Source organism: Mandrillus leucophaeus, unplaced genomic scaffold, assembly GCF_000951045.1.
Source record: "Mandrillus leucophaeus isolate KB7577 unplaced genomic scaffold, Mleu.le_1.0 Scaffold999, whole genome shotgun sequence".
NCBI classification, from domain to species: Eukaryota; Metazoa; Chordata; class Mammalia; order Primates; family Cercopithecidae; genus Mandrillus; species Mandrillus leucophaeus.
Window position 1 is genome coordinate 417,090 of NW_012110907.1, and position 21,346 is coordinate 438,435.

The 21,346-nt window shown below is 36.7% G+C and overlaps 1 protein-coding gene across 1 annotated transcript in view; it reads left to right on the forward strand.

Moving 5' to 3' along the window:
* Nucleotides 1-21,346, forward strand: part of PCDH15 (protocadherin-related 15) — a gene marked incomplete at its 5' end in the record, with an annotated part of 518,346 nt that overhangs the window by 413,369 nt on the left and 83,631 nt on the right. Inside the window, one exon of the mRNA XM_011971273.1 lies at nucleotides 11,924-12,051. Coding sequence (XP_011826663.1) covers nucleotides 11,924-12,051 — 128 coding nt within the window. The remainder of the gene's footprint in view (nucleotides 1-11,923; nucleotides 12,052-21,346) is intronic.

Consider the following 21,346-nt stretch of genomic DNA (forward strand, 5'->3'; position numbering starts at 1 on the left):
ATCCTTGTGATAGTTTGCTGAGAATGATGGTTTCCAGCTTCATCCATGTCCCTGCAAAGGACATGAACTCATCCTTTTTTATGGCTGCATAGTATTCCATAAAGTATGGAATATATGTGCCACATTTTTTTTAATCCAGTCTGTCATTGATGGACATTTGAGTGAGTTCCAAGTCTTTGCTATTGTGAATAGTGCTGCAATAAACATATGTGTGTGTGTGTCTTTATAGTAGCATGATTTATAATCCTTTGGATATATACCCAGTAATGGGATCACCGGGTCAAATGGTATTTCTAGCTCTAGATCCTTGAGGAATACCCACACTGTCTTCCACAATGGTTAAACTAGTTTAAACTCCCCCCAACAGTGTAAAAGCATTCCTATTTCTCCACATCCTCTCTAGCATCTGTTGTTTCCTGACTTTTTAATGATCGCCATTCTAACTGGTGTGAGCTGATATCTCATTGTGGTTTTGATTTGCATTTCTCTGATGATCAGTGATGATGAGCATTTTTTCATGTCTCTGTTGGCTGCATAAATGTCTTCTTTTGAAAAGTGTTCATATCAGTTACCTACTTTTTGATGGGGTTGTTTGATTTTTTTCTTGTAAATTTCTTTAAGTTCTTTGTAGATTCTGGATATTAGCCCTTTGTCAGAAGGGTGGATTGCAAAAATTTTTTCCCATTCTGTAGGTTGCCTTTTCACTCTGATGGTAGTTTCTTTTGCTGTGCAGAAACTCTTTATTTTAATTAGATCTCATTTGTCTATTGTGGCTTTTGGTGTTTTAGTCATGAAGTCCTTGCCCATGCCTATATCCTGAATGGTATTGCCCAGGTTTCTTCTAGGGTTTTTTATAGTTTTAGGTCTAACATTTAAGTCTTTAATCCATCTTGAATTAATTTTTGTGTAAGGTGTAAGGAAGGGATCCAGTTTCAGCTTTCTACATATGGCTAGCCAGTTTTCCCAGCACCATTTATTAAATAGGGAATTCTTTCCTCATTTCTTGTTTTTCTCAGGTTTGTCAAAGATCAGATGGTTCTAGATGTGTGGTGTTATTTCTGAGACCTCTGTTCTGTTCCATTAATCTATATCTCTGTTTTGGTACCAGTACCATGCTGTTTTGGTTGCTGTATCTTTGTAGTAGTTTGAAGTCAGGTAGTGTGATGCCTCCAGCTTTGTTCTTTTTGCTTAGGATTGTCTGGTCTATGTGGGCTCTTTTTTGGTTCCATATGAACTTTAAAGTAGTTTTTTTTTTTTTTTTTTTTTTCAATTCTGTGAATAAAGTCATTGGTAGCTTGATGGGGATGGCATTGAATCTGTAAATTACCTTGGGCAGTGTGGCCATTTTCACAATATTGATTCTTCCTATCCATGAGCATGGAATGTTCTTCCATTTGTTTCTGTCCTCTTTTATTTCATTGAGCAGGGGTTTGTAGTTCTTCTTGAAGAGGTCCTTCACATCCTTTGAAAGTTGGATTCTTAAGTATTTTATTCTCTTTGTAGCAATTGCCAATGGGAGTTCACTCATGATTTGGCTCTCTGTTTGTCTGTTATTGGTGTATAGGAATACTTGTGATTTTTGCACATTGATTTTTGTATCCTGAGACTTTCCTGAAGTTCTTAGCAGCTAAAGGAGACTTTGGGCTGAGACGATGGGGTTTTCTAAATATACAATCATATCATCTGCAAACAGGGACAGTTTGACTTCCTCTTTTCCTAATCGAATACCCTTTATTTCTTTCTCCTGCCTGATTGCACTGGCCAGAACTTCCAACACTATGTTGAATAGGAGTGGTGAGAGAGGGCGTCCCTGTCTTGTGCCAGTTTTCGAAGGGAATGCTTCCAGTTTGTGCCCATTCAGTAAGATACTGGCTGTGGGTTTGTCAGAAATACCTGTTATTATTTTGAGATATGTTCCATTAATACCTAGTTTATTGGGAGTTTTTAGCATGAAGGGCTGTTGAATTTTCTCAAAGGCCTTTTCTGCATCTATTGAGAAAATCATGTGGCTTTTGTCATTGGTTCTGTTTATGTGATGGATTATGTTTATTCATTTGTGTATGTTGAACCAGCCTTGCATCCCATGGATGAAGCTTACTTGATCTTGGTGGATAAGCTTTTTGATGTGCTGCTGGATTCAGTTTGCTGGTATTTTATTGAGGATTTTTACATCAATGTTCATCAGGGATATTGGTCTAAAATTCTCTTTTTTTGTTGTTGTGTTTCTGCCAGGCTTTGGTATCAGGTTGACGCTGGCCTCATAAAATGAGTTAGAGAGGATTCCCTCTTTTTCTGTTGATTGGAATAGTTTCGGAAGGAAAGTAGCAGCTCCTCTTTGTACCTCTAGTAGACTTTGGCTGTGAATCCGTCTGGTCCTGGACTTTTTTTTGGTTAGTAGGCTATTATTTATTGCCTCAATTCCAGAGCCTGTTATTGGTCTATTCAGAGATTCAACTTCTTCCTGATTTAGTCTTGGGAGGATGTAAGATTTTATTGGTCTTGCTAGCAGTCTATCAATTTTGTTGATCTTTTCAAAACACCAGCTCCTGGATTCATTGAGTTTTTGAAGGGTTTTTTGTATCTCTATCTCCTTCAGTTCTGCTCTGATCTTAGTTATTTCTTACCTTCTGCTAACATTTGAATTTGTTTGCTCTTGCTTCTCTAGTTCTTTTAGGGTGTTAGGGTGTCAATTTTAGATCTTTTCTGTTTTCTCTTGGGGGCATTTAGTCCTATAAATTTAGCTCCACACACTGCTTTAAATGTGTCCCACAGATTCTGGTAGGTTGTGTTTTTCTTCTCATTGGTTTCAAAGAACATCTTTATTTCTGCCTTCATTTCATTATTAACCCAGTAGTCATTCAGGAGCATGTTTTTCGGTTTCCAAGTAGTTGTGTGGTTTTGAGTGAGTTTCTTAATCCTGAATTCTAATTCGATTGCACTATGGTCTGAAAAACAGTTTGTTGTGATTTCTATTCTTTTACACATGCTGAGGAGTGCTTTACTTCCCACTATGTGGTCAGTTTTAGAATAAGAGTATCTTGTGGTGTTTTCTGTATTTCCTGAATTTGAATGTTGGCCTGCCTTGCTAGGTTGGGAAAGTTCTCCTGGATAATATCCTGAAGAGTGTTTTCCAACTTGGTTCCATTCTCCTCACCACTTTCAGGTACACCAATCAAATGTAGATTTGGTCTTTTCACATAGTCCCATATTTCTTGGAGGATTTGTTCGTTTCTTTTTACTCTTTTTTTCTCTAAACTTCTCTTCTAGCTTTATTTCATTAACTTGATCTTCAATCACTGATACCCTTTCTTCCACTTGATCAAATTGGCTATTGAAGCTTGCACCTGTGTCACGTAGTTTCCTGCCATGGTTTTCAGCTCCATCAGATCATTTTAAGTCTTCTCTACACTGTTTCTTCTAGTTAACCACTCATTTAAAATTTTCTTAAGGTTTTTAGCTTCCTTATGATGGATTCGAACATCCTCCTTTAGCTCAGATAAGTTTGTTATTACCGACCATCTGAAGCCTACTTCTGTCAACTCATCAAAGTCGTTCTCCATCCAGCTTTGTTCCGTTGCTGGCGAGGAGCTGTGGTCCTTTGGAGGAGAAGAGGTGCTCTGGTTTTTAGAATTTTCAGCTTTTCTGCTCTGGTTTCTCCCCATCTTTGTGGTTTTATCTGCCTTTGGTTTTTGATGTTGGTGACCTACAGATGGGGTTTTGGTGTGGATGTCCTTCTTGTTGATGTTGATGCTATTCCTTTCTGTTTGTTAGTTTTCCTTCTAACAGTCAGGTCCCTCAGCTGTAGGTCTGCTGGAGTTTGCTGGAGGTCCACTCCAAACTGTTTGCCTGGGTATTACCAGCGGAGGCTGCAGAACAGCAAATATTGCAGAACAGTAAATATTGCTGCCTGATCCTTCTTCTGGATGCTTTGTGCCAGAGGGCCACCCACCTGTATGAGGTGTCAGTCAGCTCCTACTGGGAGGTGTCTCCCAGTTAGGCTACATAGGGGTAGGGACCCACTTGAGGAGGCAGTCTGTCTGTTCTCAGAGCTCAAACATTGTGCTGGGAGAACCACTGCTCTCTTTAGAGCTGTCAGACCAGGGCATTTAAGTCTGCAGAAGTTTCTGATGCCTTTTATTCAGCTATGCCCTGCCCCCAGAGGTGGAGTCTACAGAAGCAGCAGACCTTTTTGAGCTGCAGTGGGCTCCTCCCAGTTTGGGCTTCCCCAGCCACGTTGTTTACCTACTCAAGCCTCAGCAATGGCAAACATCCCTCCCCTGGCAGGCTGCTGCCTCGCATATCAATCTCAGACTGCTGCACTAGTAGTGAGCAAGGCTCTGTGGGCATGGGACCCACCAAGCAGGCGTGGGTATAAGCTCCTGGTGTGCCATTTGCTAAGACTGGAAAAGCGCAGCATTTGAGCAGCAGTGTCCCTATTTACTGGGTACAATCTACCATGGCTTCCCTTGGCTAGGAAAGGGAAATCCCCCAACCTCTGGTGCTTCCCAGGTGAGGCAATGTCCTGCCCTGCTTCGGCTCACCCTCTGTGGGCTGCACCCTCTGTCCAACCAGTCCCATTGAGAAGAATTAGGTACCTCAGTTAGAAGCGCAGAAATCACCTGTCTTCTGCACCAGTCACACTGGGAGCTACTGACCGGAGCTGTTCCTATTCAGCCATCTTGGAACAGGGATGTCTGTTATTATGATTTTTAAATGCTTAAAAATCTGTTACCTCATTTAATTTACAGGAATAAAATAGAGCAATTTATTTTATTTAAGAGGACACTTGGGAGTAGTGAAGTGGTAGCAATTACAATTTAATTTAACATTTATTGAACACCTACTGTATTAGTCTGTTTTCACACTGCTATAAAGAAGTACCCGAGACTGGGTAATTTATGAAGAAAAGATATTTAATTGACTCACAGTTCTGCATGGCTGGGGAGGCCTCAGGAAACTTACAACCATGGTGGAAGGGGAAAGAGAAGCAAGTACCTGCTTCACAAGGCAGCAGGAAACAGAGAGTGAAGGGGGAAGCACTCCTTATAAAACCGTCAGATTTCATGCAAACTCACTACATGAGAACACACTGGGGAAAACTGCCCCCATGATCTGATCACCTCCCACCAGGTTCTTCCCTTGATATGTGAGGATTATAGTTCAAGATGAGATTTGAGTAGGGACACAGAGTCAAACCATATCACCTACTATGTAGAAGTCACAATGCTTCCAGAATTAATTTACCCGTAAAGCATAAACAAAAATTGTCTTAAAAGAAAAACAGCATAAAAAATTGTGTACTTTTAGAGTCAGGAACTGACTTCAATCTCTTGATACCAACAAATTAACAAATATAAATCTGATATTCCAGGCCTTTTAAAAATTATCTTCAATAGGACTGTTTGAAGACTCTATAAATCATTTACCATGATAACAATTTAAAAAATCATTTAATGTGTTAGGCAAGAAGGATATATAACAATAAGAAAAACACAGTCCTTTCCTTTAAGGTGTTGAGGAAAATATAGTCTAGTGTATGTTTTCTAATCAGACTAAACTCCTACATTCCCAAGTACAGGAATAAATATTTCTATAATGTGTATTTGCCAGCAATGACTAAAGAAATGACTTAGAGTTAAGAATATTTTAGATTGAGAAAATGTCAGGAACAGAGGCTAGGAGGCAGTGACAGGAGTAGAAGTAAACAGGCTTGAACCCTTGACTTTATAGGACACAATCAAAAAGAGTTTAACCAATGTGTGATCAAATAATTACAGCATATATTGATAAGTTCCACATTAAAGGCATGTACATGCAGATGGATTGAGGAGGGTGTTACTATAGCTTTTTGGAAACTTTCCATTTTATCTTAACTCATCTAATTCCTCTTTCTCTTTTTACTTAACTTGGGGTTTCTCAGCCTCATCACTAATGACATTTTGGGACAAATATTTTGTTTGTTTGTTTGGGATGAGGACCCATTCTGTTCATCACAGAACATTTCTCACCATCCCTGACCTCTACTCATTTATTTCCAGTAGCACTACCTTCCCCTATCCACACAGTCATGACTACCAAAAATGGCTCTAGAGAAGCCAAATTGATCACAGTTGAGAACGCTTTTAACTCATTGGCTTTCTATTCAGTAAGGCTCTCTTTGAAAATCCAGTGCAGTGTAGGCACTAGATTAGTCATGTGGATAAATGAAATGGATTCATCTTGAGGATAATAGGGTCTTCCTAAAAAGAAAAAACTAACATTATGGTATTGATTATCAAAAGTAAGGGAAGGGAAAAATCAAACTAAATTTGGTCTTAAAGATCATAGAGTCAAGTTGAGGTTAATAGGTATTTAAAATCACTCTTCTGAACTCCTTCCACCAGGTTTAAATGTCTAAAATAGAACAGAAGAAATATTCAAGGAGGTATCTATACTAAGTCTTACATTTTTTTCCTGAGCTTGACTACATAAAAGTATTATTTTCTCTTTCTTTAAAACATTGCAAGAAGGTATCTCACATTTTCTTACCTCGGGAATCATTTTTAAAACTTATAGCTTACTAAAGCCAAATGTTCTGGCCAAAGAAAAGATTGTCCCATAGAAAATTGGAGAAAAAAATTAATAATGGAAGAAAAATAAGGCAGGGTGCCCCAAAGCACACAGAAAAATTATAATGTCTCTTAACCAAAACACTTTCCAAATAACTCTTTAGCCTAGTTTGTAATTTCTTTCACTGTTTTTGGTTCTCTTTCCAATACTTGCATTGTTTAGATGAGTCAGAAGGGAGACTGGAGGAGAATACAAGGATATTAGGCATGCATGTTGGTCCCCTAACATTTTTCAATCTGTTTTATCATGGTGCTTTCCTTTTTCTTTCTAGCATCTTTATTTGGTTATATGTTTGATGTCTACATTAAATAAAGGATACGACATGGAAAAAAAGTTTTTGTATATACTCAAGGAGATAAAAAACAGCCTATCTTAAAATAATTTAAATCAGAGTTGCTTCCAAGTTTCTACCTTGAAATAATCAATATCCAAATGTGGTGGAAGAACATGGTACAGTCCTCAGTGGGGAAGCATGTGAGCTAAGGAAATCGATGATGTCATGTACATTGTGTATACATGAATTAAAAAATCAAAAAAAATGCTGTTCTAGTGATTTAACTATAGGTGTACATTTATTTGCTTTTACTTTTTTTACTGGCCAACATTTATTTTACATTCTTTAAGTAGAAACACTACAATTTCTTGTAATTATCCCAATGATTTCTCAAGTGGATGATCTGGTGACTTTTCCTCCCTGAGACAAGGATCAAGCACATGAGCCAAATTAGGAAAGTCAGGTAATGTGTCCCCAGGGTATGATTCTTAAGCCTAGTGGGTTGTTTTTTTGTTTGTTTAAAAAAAAAAAAAAGGAAGAAGTAGGGTAAAAGAACATAGAAGAACAGAGTTTGCTGTTATTTCATCTGTAGTTACCTGCAAGAAAATCAAACATTAAAGACTCTGCAACTTCCTGATTGTTTTGTGGTACCAAAAGCCTTCTTTGGACTTCACTTTGATTTAGTGAACGCCCTCATATCCTTCTAAGAGTTAACTTTTTGTTTCAGTTAATCATAATCTCATGATTATAATCAATGAAAATTAACAAATTAATTGAATATCAACTTTTTTGTTCAGCAAAAATTAAGAAATTCTGTTAGAATAATATCTGAGGGGGGAAAAACTATCTACAAACTGAAGCATTATAGTACTAATAGATGTAGGAGATACAATTTCCATCTTTAAGAATATTGAAATCTAATAAGAATAAAATCATGCTTATAACTAAATGCAATGTAAACTAAGCTCTGGAAAGATTATTTATACAAAGAAACATTTTTAATACACTATAGCATTTCAAAGGAGGAATACCTGACAACTACCTAAAATTATCAAGGAGAAGGAAAAAAAAAAGAAGACTAGTATATTTTACATTATAGAAAATAAAAATTAACAATTTTATTCTAAGCCACAAACTTAATGAAAACACCTTTTTCACAATTTTGTATTGATTTTTGGTTGACTATTACAAACTCTCCTACCTAATTAGATATATAGCAAACATCATAAATTTCGAAATTCATGATACAGTGTTGTTATAAATCACATTATAGCTGTTTCTATTTTGTGAAAAGAACTAAATGATCGTGGCTTTTTAAAATAAATAAATAAATGTGTAAGTTCTTTTTAAGTCTAAACAATGTTTTTGAGTTTTTGTTTGTGTGCTGGTTGTGAAGTATTCTGGAATTTAGTATTGTATAGTCATAAATTTTCTTATAAATAAGTATCATTTAATTAAAATATTATAATTAAGTATAATCATCTCTCCCCATTATGTTCAGGTTATATAATCATATTTTGGGTTATCCATAGACCATTTTCCCACAAACCACTCAATAACTGATACGGGCCACTGAATCAAAGGAGCTTTCATAGGAACAATTTGGTATTTGAATCTTAAACTTATATGCACAAAGTGTACATGTAAGTATGTATATGAATATACACATGATCTTTTTAAGAATTGTTGGCCAGGCATGGTGGCTCACGCCTGTATTCCCAGAACTTTGGGAGACCATGTGGGCGAATTACCTGAGGTCAGGAGTTCGAGACCAGCCTCACCAACATGGAAAAATCCCATCTCTACTGAAAAAACACAAAAAATTAGCCGGCCATGGTGGCACATGCCTGTAGTCACAGCTGCTCAGGAGGCTGAGGCAGGAGAATCGCTTGAACCCAGGAGGCAGAGGTTGTGGTGAGCCTAGGTTGCGCCATTGCATTCTAACCTGGGCAACAGGAGTCAAACTCCATCTCGGAAAAAAAAAAAAAAAAAGAATTGTTAGTACTTATTAATCAGACATATGAACACACCTAAATAAACACCTGACTTACAAAACAAAGCCCCTTAGCTTTCAGTAAACCAGGGCCAAATAAAGTTATTCTTCTGTAGACTATACCACCAAGTTACTTCCCTAGTCATAGACTTTGTAAGGATATGGTGAAAAATTCACTACGTATTAAAATGTATTTGTCAATTAAAAAATGGATTAGTGTAGTATTGTTTGAAAAAAAATGAGTAATCTGATAACTCAAAATCATGAGTTTCTTAAAGTTCTACCTGTAATAGAGTCCATATATTTTATAATACCCTTCTTTATTCTTCAAGACTTCGTAAAGTTTGTAGGTTTGCGTGCATACATGCGTGTGTGTGTGTGTGTGTGTGTGTCTGTGAGGGGTTTGGGATTGTGTATGTACACACACAGTTACAGCCACAAAATTGCTCGCAATATCTGTCAATGATAATAAAATGGAGAGAAGAGTAAAATAAAACCAAATAACCATGTTAGATTATTAAGAGCCTTATATTTTATGCTAAATGGTTTGATGTAAATTGTTTATGTTTTGAAGATTATATATTTTATATTTTATCTCACATAGTGGTAACCAGAGTAGCTAACACATGGCAGTCCCTCAAAAGTTATAATGAATGTTTAAAGAAACAATTCAATGATAGAATGTACATATAAATGGGTGGTTGGTTTAAGATTTGCTTCAATGTATCCTATCTGTATTTTGTAATGTCTCTGTTAAATGTGCATATGAGACTGGGAGCGGTGGCTCACACCTGTAATCCCAGCACTTTGGGAGGCCGAGGCTGGCAGATCACGAGATCAGGAGATGGAAACCATCCTGGCTAACGTGGTGAAACCCCGTCCCTACTAAAAATACAAAAAAATAGCTGAGTGTGGTGGTGGGTGCCTATAGTCCCAGCTACTGGGGAGATGGAGGCAGGAGAATGGTGTGAACCCAGGAGGTGGAGCTTGCAGTGAGCCGAAATTGTGCCACTGCACTCCAGCCTGGGCATCAGAGCCAGACTCCATTTAAAAAAAAAAAAAAGTACATATGAATGGTGGTTGTTGGGTTAACATTTGATTTAATGTATCCCATTTGTATATTTTGTAATGTCTTTGTTATATCAGAATGCAGGACACATTAGAAAGACATGACAGGGGAGCAGATGATGTTTAATCACTCAGGTGAGACAACAACAGACTTAAGTATATGGGCAGCTGTGGAGCTGAGAGAAAAATGACACAAGATATATTTATTATGCATTAATTTACCTGCTTATAAGGTTGACGTGTAGGATTTGGTTGCCATCCAGATATGAAGTTAGGGCTGGGAGGTAAGGGAAGAGATCATGACAAAGTTCTTGTTCTTTGAAAATTGTATAACATTTTAAATGACTCATCCCATTTAAAGAAGAAAATATACATCATCAGTATTTTTCTGAGACTTCTGTAATTCTAAGAGTTCTGAAAAGAAATAGCACATGTGAATTGTACATGTTTCTGAATGAAAGAGGAAATAAGTGATTGGAGAGGTGATATATTCTAAAATTCCTCTTTTATTTTTAAATTTAGAGCTGTTAGCATTTTTTATTCTAGAGATAAAATTGGTCTGCTACTAAACTAAATATGATTTCATTTTGGATGAATTCTGATTGACTGACTAGGGTACAAGTCAGAGCCCTGGCACTGCAGGATAGAGAAGCATAATCTGCTATTAGCCCTACATCCCTGCTGGGTTCTCTTCTCTGTTGAGCTAGCACGGTTTTCCTCTTGATTCTACCTCTTCCAGGTCACAGATGACAAATAGAGAAAAACTGAATGAGTATCAGCAGGATAGGAGCAAAATCATAGGGTTAACTCCCTGTTCTCTCTGACCTTTTCCAGGGCAACCAAAAAAACAAACAAACAAACAAACAAAACCAGACTATTTCTAAGTTCTTACTAATACAAGCTATTCATTCATTAGTTTATTCAACCAATACAAATGTATACCCATGATGTATCCTGCAATTACACTGGGGTTAATTAGTTAAAATTGTACAGGAGACATTAAACACAGGTTAAACACCAAAATAAGGACATCCTTGATAAATAGTATGTACATTACTTGCCATATATTTGATCATAACTGAAATGCATCAGAAAAGTTGACTTAGGTAATACATTAGCAATACTTATCTGACTTTATTTTTTTATGAAATAAATAGCCACTTATTTCCCATTTTATTTGGTTTATAAGTTAATTTTATACATTAAATTGTTTTTTAAAAGGTCATTTTTGGACTAGTGACAAGTACCACATTTCTCATTAAAGGTGTAATGATTTGAGGGAGGTTCTAACATTTGATGATGACATGTATCATTTATGGTACATTTACTGTTATTTAAATGGCAAAATGAAGCATTTATGAGTCATAATGTTATCTTCAGCTACATTGTTTTCAGTGAATGTTAGCCTCTAGCAATGACAGTTTCCAAGGCATGATAAAACTTGTTTTCCATTTGGAAATAAACACCTCACCCAAATACTGTTACTTTTAGTCTTAAAATAAAAATGCTATAGTACAATTTTAAGCTAAAGAAATGCCATTTCTGATTTTATACTTAAGAATAAATAAATATATATTCATATAATAGTTTATGGCAGTTTCTATTATTTCATAAAGGGTTTACATATTTGTGTCCCATTGGTATAACTGGTATTGTGTGTGAAGTGTTTGTGAACAAGAACAGTTGAATTGTTTCATTAAAATTGGCAGGGTGAAATGTTTTAGCGCCAAATTAAATCAAGTAAAATGAATTACCAGGACATTGTAATTAAAAGAAATAACAGCAACTTAACATTTTTATACCAGAAGCATCATTATCAGGGTCCCCCTGAATTTGGGGGTACTAGGCATGCCATCTAGAAATGGCTTTTGATTTATTTTCAGTGTTTCCCAGAAAAAGTGCAGCAAGTATTTACTTCGGTGCTTTTTTCCCCCCATGAATAACCACCAGTAAAAAATGCATCATTTCTTGTCCTCCAGGCAATACAGCTAAAGTATACATTGAGATTCAGGATGAAAATAATCATCCCCCAGTGTTTCAGAAAAAATTCTACATCGGAGGTGTATCTGAAGATGCAAGAATGTTTACTTCTGTACTCAGAGTGAAGGTATGAGAAATTGTGTTAATATATAGAACTAAAATAAAAGGAAAGCTTGGGTTTTGCAGATAAGCTTTAACCCTATAGTTGGCATTAACTGCATACTTACGCTATATAAACAAAAGCCTGAAACTTGGAGCTATATTAGTTTAGTTATCTAAACTCAATACAGATTATATCAGGTAAGCACTTAGCAACTTTTTGAGTTTTATTTTACTATGAAAATAGTAACAAAATATTTATGATGTTTTACATTGAATAAGATGTTGAAATGTATATATTTTCTTAGTGGTTTGTATTCCTCCAGTAGGATAACTCAAAGGATTCTCAAAATGGAATCTCTAATGACAAATATTAAATTACCACTTCTAGTAGAAGAAATAGGCCGGGCACGGTGGCTCAAGCCTGTAATCCCAGCACTTTGGGAGGCCGAGACGGGCGGATCACGAGGTCAGGAGATCGAGACCATCCTGGCTAACCCGGTGAAACCCCGTCTCTACTAAAAAAAAAAATACAAAAAAACTAGCCGGGCGAGGTGGCGGGCGCCTGTAGTCCCAGCTGCTAGGGAGGCTGAGGCAGGAGAATGGCGTGAACCTGGGAGGCGGAGCTTGCAGTGAGCCAAGATCCGGCCACTGCACTCCAGCCTGGGCGACAGAGCGAGACTCCATCCAAAAAAAAAAAAAAAAAAAAAAAAAAAGAAATAGTGCAATAAATTAAGTAACGATTTTTTTTTCTGAAATAAATGTTTGAATTTTAAATACTGATTGAGTGAAAGTAAAAAAATAACTCTACCAATTTTAGTACTTTACTAAAAGTTACAAAGATCTTGATGTCTCAGAAAATGTTGGCTTGTTTGGAATTTCAAAAATGCAGTATCTAAGACCAAAGTTGTAAATTTTCAATTTTTTTCTTTATTTATCATCAAATGATTATCACTAATGACTATAATTGTTTATAATCAAATGTTTATGACTATTTCTAATCAACTGTGTGTTACTAATGTTTTATTATTTAGAAAAAATTTTAAAGATTGCATTTTACTGAGGAAAAAGTTTAGATGCTAAACATTTTGGATTCTCAATTGCAGAGTTAATTTTGGACAGCATTTCAATGGTTAACTTGTAAATAGCTGTAAATTGCACATAAAACCTAAACATCTCTGGCAAATCTAGCTTTTGATTGCCTCTAGTTTTGCACATGAATAATTGCCTTTATTTTCCTATTACCAGGAGCATCATGATTAGAGCTCTTCTTACGTGTAGTTTTATCACCTATCAAACACTCTCAGTAAGAAAAAAATTCAACCTAATTGTGTTGGGCTTGCAAAATAGCTCTTCCACTATGCCAAGTACGGACCCCTGATCTGAATCAGCAGTTTAACTAAAAGTAGTCCACAAATCTGTCACTCATTATATTTAATTTATGTTGTTAACCACAAGTAAGCATCCTTTGTAGCTGATTTTTATCTCATTTTGTATTTTAGTCTTATTAACTCTTAATTGATTTAGTTCTATCATTTAGTCAAATATGTTTGAGTACCTATAATGTGCTAAACACTGTTCTAGAAGTTGGATCTAGAGCAATTGAAAAAGCAAACAAACAAACAATCAAAGTTTCCACCTGAGTAATGCAGGCAAACTAGTTGAAGAAATGAATAAATCAGTCAGTTATGTAGTGATAAATTCTAAGGGGAAAAAAAAGGTTGACAAGGGAAGAATGAGAGTGGTGCTATTTTAGATAATAAAGTCAAGATAGTTCTTTTGGGATAAAACTGAAACAGTGACCTGAATAAAGGAAAAGATCAAGACTTGTGGATTCTTAAGTGAGCAGCATTCTGGGATTACTTTGTAAAGCCCTAAAGGCAGACAGGGAGCTGGAGGCTAGTGTGAATGAAAAAGTCTGATAGGAAATGAGATCAGAAATGTACCTGGGGCTAGAATATGGGATTTGTTCTAGGTGTGTTGGAAAGAAAGCTTTTGAATGATTTAAACAGTTATGACATAATCCAATATAAAAAGATTATTGTCAATGCTGTGCAGGGAGGATGTCGGGAATGGGTAACACAGTGTTTTGGACAAGTAGAGTTAAATGCATGACAAGTCCAGGCAAAATTTGACAGTAGGTTGAATAATGTTGATAGGCTATGAAGACCTTGAGAAGGGGGTTAAAATATAGAACATATAGGATTTGCTGATGAATTATTCAGGGGACATTAGGAAAAATCAAGAATGACTTGGTGGTTTTTGTCCTGAACAGATCCCCATATCTCCTCCACTGCCTATTGTGATGGCAGTAATCAAGGTTCATGAGGCTTTTTCAGTACGAAAACCTAATTCTTGGCAAGGCGGTTGCAAATGCTGACCTAGACTTGAGAGCAAAAAAAGGGGTCAAGATGAAATCACCCAGAAAATGGGTTTGACAAAAAAATACAAAGACTAAGCTTTGGGAACTTCAGCACTTACAGATCAGGAGAAGAAGGGTGTGGGGATACTGAGATGTTGCTGCCATGAGGTGGCAGGAATACGGGGAAAATACAAGGCCCCTGAACCATGGAAAGAACAAGATTGATAAAAGAGAATCATTGACTGTCAAATGCTACTGTGATTAGAATGTCATTGTGGATTTTTACATCACCAGTTATACTACTAATCCTATAGTGTGATGTAGGAAAAAAAGGTAAGCCAAATGTTAAACTAGTCCGCTAATAAAGGAGATTACTCAAAAGGCATGTGATGACTATAACAAGGAAATGTAATGGGTGGTATTATCTGATGTCATTCACTTTGGAGGAATTGGGACTGAGTGTCAAAGGAGTCAGCAGGATGCTTGCTCTGTACTCCTATGCTCTGTGCTATGTAAATTATGGAAGTCACTACTGGGGAATCTACAGAAAGCAGCGTCTTTTGTCAAGGAGGGGTATAGGGAGAAAGAAGGAATCAAAAAGTATAGGTAACACTAAGAGGGAAAGTTGAATATTTAGGGGATTTTGTTGATGATGGACTGTGATTTCCAAGGAATTCTGAGGAAAGTTTGGTAGTAGGGTAAAAGTCCAGTGAGATACTGAGTCTTGATAAGGTGTGTAAAGACATTGCATTGAAAGAAGCATCTGGGTTGGGAGATATGCCCTGGACAGTATGCATGGACTTCTTGTGATGAGGTATACAGTGATGGGAGTGATTGTGTCTCCAGACTACTGAGAACTCTAAGGAACCCTCCCCCTTCAAACAATCAGAGGGTTATTCAGACTAGGGAAAGGGGTCCTTTCTAGGAAACCAACTTCATGCAATATAATATACTAGGCACTTTATACAAGAGTCAGAGAAAGAAGGGAGAGAGAGAGGCAGAGAGAGAGGGGGAGAGAGAGAGACAGAGAGAGAAAAAAAGTTTAGTAATGTGTTGATGTAAGCGTATGCTATAATAATAAAGTCAAGTAGGAGAGCACAAATTGTCATGTGGATTCAAAGGAAGAAAACATTTCAGTTGGTGAATGAACATAAAGGTTTTCTGGAGGATGAAGAATTTAAGACTAGCACTGAAGGGTGGTTAGATTTTTTTTTTTTTTTCCAAAGTGAAACCTATATGAGGAAGACAGTCTAAGTAGACGAAACAAACTAAGTAAGCCAAAACCCAGAAGAAGCAAAGTGCAGAGCATATTTGAGTGATAGGAGGCAAGGGATTTAGGAGGGGACGGGAGTAATAAATCCTTAGTGTTTAACAATTCCATTTGCTGCCTTTAGCCTTGAAGCCTGGAATCTTCTCCTTTCCAGAATTTAATCAGAGCATGAGTTAAGCAGTTCTTCTCATTTTATACTTAGAGCAACAAAAATATTAATAGAAACAGCACTGAATCAGGGCCAGCTCATCTGTGGTGTTTGAAGGAAGGAAAGATGATTTTAAAAATGGGAAGTAGCCCATGATTGTGAAAGAGGTGTTTCTACCAATTGCTATACAATATTAGATAATGGTAGATCATCTACTATGCTAGCAAGCTTCTGGGGTTTTTTTGTTTGTTTGTTTGTTTGTTTTGGTCCATGACATAATGCAGAATGATAAAAGTTAAATGTAAATATGTACTTTGTGTAAGAAGGGAAAGAAGAATTGTTACATAGAATAGGATTGACAAAGTAAGAGAAGACTTTGAAATAGCAATGAATAAGGCTATACTAGCTTATAAGATGAGTAGTGAATTTGGGGCATTATTTTTAAAATATGCTACAGGTAAAGTGACACAATAAAACCATTGTAGAAATGAAATATCCAATATAAGTAATAATATAGTAAAAACAGTTGTATATCTGCTCTGAAGTGGCATACCTAACACACTTAAAAACTTGTTCTTAGTTCATTTTTTAAAGAAAATATATACTATGTTCTTACCCTGTACTGAAAATATGGAAGCAGACAAAATAGACTCTCTCTTCCCTTATAGAAGACACATTCTAGTAAACTAGACCCCTCCCCCCAATAAAGTGAATAAATAAAAACATATGTTATAATTAAATCTAGATGGACAAAATACCTAATATAGTTTCAGTTCACATTTACACTATACTGAGTGGAAAATAATATAATTATCTGAAATTTAGGTGAAGATAAGTTTTAAATTATTCTGTTTGTACCACTGAGTTAATTTAAGTGAAGTCTCCTTGGATTTTATGTACTCACTTTATCTGAGTGTAGTAGATACCATTAGTTGGCCATTTCTCCTTCCTCATGCTTTAACAGAAGTTCAGTTTTATTTAGGCATTATTTTGGGGGATCATGTGCTTCAGCGGAAGTGAAGCCTATTCCAAGGTGGTGAAAAATGACTGGTCAGAGCCAATGATTCCTGTCCTGTTATCTTTGCAAATGATTGGTTTGCACGTCGATATGTGAGTCATTTTTGAGCAGTTATTGTTAAGGGAGGTCTCCTGAGGATGTTATAGGACAAAGACATATAAAGACGTGTAGATATTGGATTTCTGGCTCAATAATTGCTCATGGCTCAAAAATGCTCATGTCGCATTTAAGTACATGAATTGTATCAAAAGTGCACAGAACAAAAAAAGTTATCTGAGAAGATCTATATTTACTATGGTTTCATGCTGGGTATCTGTGTCACAACTGGTTCTTCCAAGTTGACTTTTGTTAGTGACAAATAATCAGTCATTTTAATTATGAGGAGTGCAAAAAGAAAATCCAATGGTAATTTTTTTTTCTTTAGTCTTTAATCCAAGTAGTTAACATCAGTTAAAATGTCACTTTTAGTGTATACTTAAAATAATTGAAAGTAAGGACTTGATAAGGTCTTTGTACACCCATGTTCATAGAAGTGCTATTTACAACAACTAAAAAGTAGAAACAACCCATACAGGGCCGGGCGCTGTGGCTCACACCTGTAATCCCAGCACTTCGGGAGGCCGAGGCGGGCGGATCACGAGGTCAGGAGATCAAGACCATCCTGGCTAACATGGTGAAACCCCGTCTCTACTAAAAATACAAAAAAAAAAAAAAAAAAAAGCCTTGTGTGGTGGCGGGCACCTATAGTCCCAGCTACTTGGGAGGCTGAGGCAGGAGAATGGCGTGAACTCGGGAGTCGGAGCTTGCAGTGAGCTGGGATCGCGCCACTGCACTCCAGTCTGGGTGACAGAGTGAGATTCCGTCTCAAAAAAAAAAAAAAAAAAAAACCCATATGTTCATCTATAGATGAATACATAAATAAAATGTGATATACACATACAATGGAATATTATTTAGTCCTAAAGGGAAATAAATTCTAACACATGTTACATTATGGATTAATGAGGACATAATGCTCTGTGAAATAACCTAGACATGGACAAATATTGTATGACTCCTCTTACATGAGGTTCCTAGGGTAGGCAAATTCATAAAGACAGAAAGCAGAATGTTGGCTGCCAGGGGTTGGGGTAGAGTGGGGGGAGGTAAATGCGAAGCTATTGTTTAGTGGCTACTCTGTTGCCGTTTGGGAAGAAGAAGTTTTGAGCATGAATGGCAGTGATATTTGCAGAACAATGTGAATACATTTAACGTCACTAAACTGTACACTGAAAAGTGGTTGGAATACTAAGTTTCCTGTTATGTGCACTTTACCACAATAAAGAAATATTTCCAAGAGGAGAGAAGGCATCACTTTTATTGAAAGAATGTGAAAACTTATTTTTCAAGCTATTTTTAATTGGTATTCATTCTTTTGAAGCTCTTATGAATGTGAAGCTTATGTCCAAATTCAGAAGTAAGGATTTATATTAGTCAATTTATTTTTCTTGACTATGTACTGTGTTTTTTTAAGCATTTTGTTTCATAAGACACCAGTTGCAACAGTATGGCAGTGATGCGCATTGTGGAAACATGCTAATCCTCTCAGCCTGCCAGGAGGCATATCAGAATCTGCATTACCTTGTAAGTTGAAAAAGCCTCCCCACAATTCTGAGTCCTCCTTCTCTAGGGAAGGCCAGTAATTGAACATCATTAACTGAAATGTCCTACACCAGCGGTCCACAACGTTTTTGGCATCAGGGACCGGTTTTGTGGAAGACAATTTTTTCACAGACAGGAGTGGGGAGGGGATGGTTTGAGGATGATTGAAGCGCATCACATTTAGTGTGCACTTTATTTATATTATTATTACATTGTAATATAAAATGAAATAATGATAAAACGCACCATAATGTAGAACCAGTGGAAGCCTGATCTTGTTTTTCTGCAACCAGATGGTCCCATCTGGGTGTGATGAGAGACAACGACAAATCATCAGGCATTAGGTTTCATAAGGAGTGTGCAACCTGGAACCCTCACATGCGCAGCTCATGATAGGGTTTGTGCTCCTATAAGAACCGGATGCTGCCACTGGTCTGAAAGGAGACAGAGCTCAGGAGGTTATGTGAGCCATGAAGAGTAGCTATTATTACAGATGAAGCTTCACTCAGTCACCCACCACTCACTTCCTTCTGCGTGGCCCGGTTCTTAACAGGTCACGGACTGGTAGTTGTCCATGGCCTGAGGGTTGGGGACCCCTGTCCTACACTAATGAAAAATGACTGATGAATATGGTTACATCAGTATAGCAAACTGCTGCAACAAGGGTGTTCTAAATGACTGAGTGAAGCAATATGTTAAAAGCAAATACTTGCAACATCTATTAAAAATATATATCTCAAAGTAGCGGTATCCAGAACATAGAAAGAACTGTAAAAAAAGCAACTATGTAGTCAACAGAAAAATAGAAAAAATGATGAATACTTGTAATATTTGTAATTTTTTGTGTGAAGTAGGAAAATTTTAGCTAGGCCTTTGAACATTAACTTTTTGTTTCTCCTGGGCTTTGAAGAAATGTTAATGTATAAATATTTCCTAATTCATAATAATAACTGTGATTTAGTTGTCATTATTATTTTTCTGAGAACTGTGGAATGCCATTTACTTATTTTAGCCTACACTATTTAAATAAATAAATAAAATGAAGAATAAATAAATTAATATCAATTAAAATAAAACAAGTAAATTAAAACACTGATTTATGCAATAGATGCAGTTACTTCTTTTTTTTTTTTTTTTTGTTTGAGACGGAGTCTCGCTCTGTCACCCAGGTTGGAGTGCAGTGGCCGGATCTCAGCTCACAGCAAGCTCCGCCTTCTGGGTTTACGCCATTCTCCTTCCTCAACCTCCCAAGTAGCTGGGACCACAGGTGCCCACCACCTTGCCGGCTAATTTTTTTGTATTTTTTAGTAGAGACGGGGTTTCACTGTGTTAGCCAGGATGGTCTCAATCTCCTGACCTCATGATCTGCCCGTCTTGGCCTCCCAAAGTGCTGGGATTACAGGCTTGAGCCACCGCGCCCGGCCGATGCAGTTATTTCTTATTGCACTTTTGGGAAAATTGAAGCTGAGTAAGGCTGGATAACTTTCCCAGTATTACTCAGCCAAATACCCAGTGAAGTTGGAATTTATAGTTAGGTCTACCTTAGTTCAAGAACTTTTCTTGCAACCTCTTACATTGCTTCCGAAGAGAAATGAGGAGTAGAATCCTGCTATAAAATAAGAGAGCATACTAACTTTCTGTGAAAAATTAGGAGACAAGTAAAAAGGCAACGAATTTATTTTCAACTCGAGATGACCTGTGTAAATTGTGGTACCTCCTGTTAAGGTAACAAGTAAGGTTTGATTTTAAAAACACTTTTCAAATTGTTAACTAATTTTTGCAGTTGATTTTATGTTGTCTTAACTGCAACAATAGCATTTATTGCAAATACGGGAAGATGTTAAATGTGATCAAGATTAATTTTAAAAAATTCTGAACTATGAAGATATTTTCCAGAAGTTAATGCAGTAAGAATTAATCTCATTCTTTACAAGTTGCAAATGTGGAAAAACAGTGTCTCTACTGAAAGTTAAAAAGATTTTGAACATTGTATTTTTGAATTATTAAAGATGCTAAATTTAAGAAATGTATGGACTAAAAGAAAACAATATTGTGAAAAAGCAGCAAGAAAAAAGACTTATCACTTACTGGATGATAGTTTATTACATTTTCAAAATAAGCACAAATGGTGATGAGAGGTTTCAGCAGAGTGATGCTGTGGATAGAAAAAAGCCACAGCCATGGTCAGAGGATGCAAATTTCCTTAGTAGCAAAAGGTATAGAAATGCACAAGGTTAACAATGTAGGGTAATACATAATGTTTCTAGACAGAGGTTAGGGCTCCTGGGGGCTCCTGGTCTCTAGCCCTATACTTGCTCACCTGGGTCTTAGGCAAAACATCTCCAGCACATTTCTGAATTTTTAATGTATTTCTCCCAAGTAGCATCTCTTTAATTTACAGAGAACACTGCATCACAGGAGCAATAAGTCACTTTCCCAACATGTGCAGCTAGTTGGGAGTGAGGCTACAATTTACAGCCTGGCATTCTTCTTCCGAGACCAAGCTCAACCATGTTTCCAGTGGAAGAGCACTGGACTGACATTCTAATCACTCCGATTCAGTTCTGGGTGTGCTCCTATCTCTCTGTGAGACTTTATGCTCCATCACTCTGCACCACAGATGTCTTCTTACATAAATACTGCTTTAGAAGCAGGTTCTCTTTTAAAATCCTTAAGCTGATGGTTTGCTTATTTATATGTTATTTACTGTTACAATGTCAAGTGTCCTGTGACAACTGTTATCCTTGAGAACCACATTTTAGAGGTCAAACAGCATAGATTACTTAGTTCTGAAATCCAAATCACCATCTATGTTTTACACTATTTGTGGTTTATGTTACTTAAAAGCTAGTGAGTTATTTTGTGACAATTTTCTTCCAAGTTA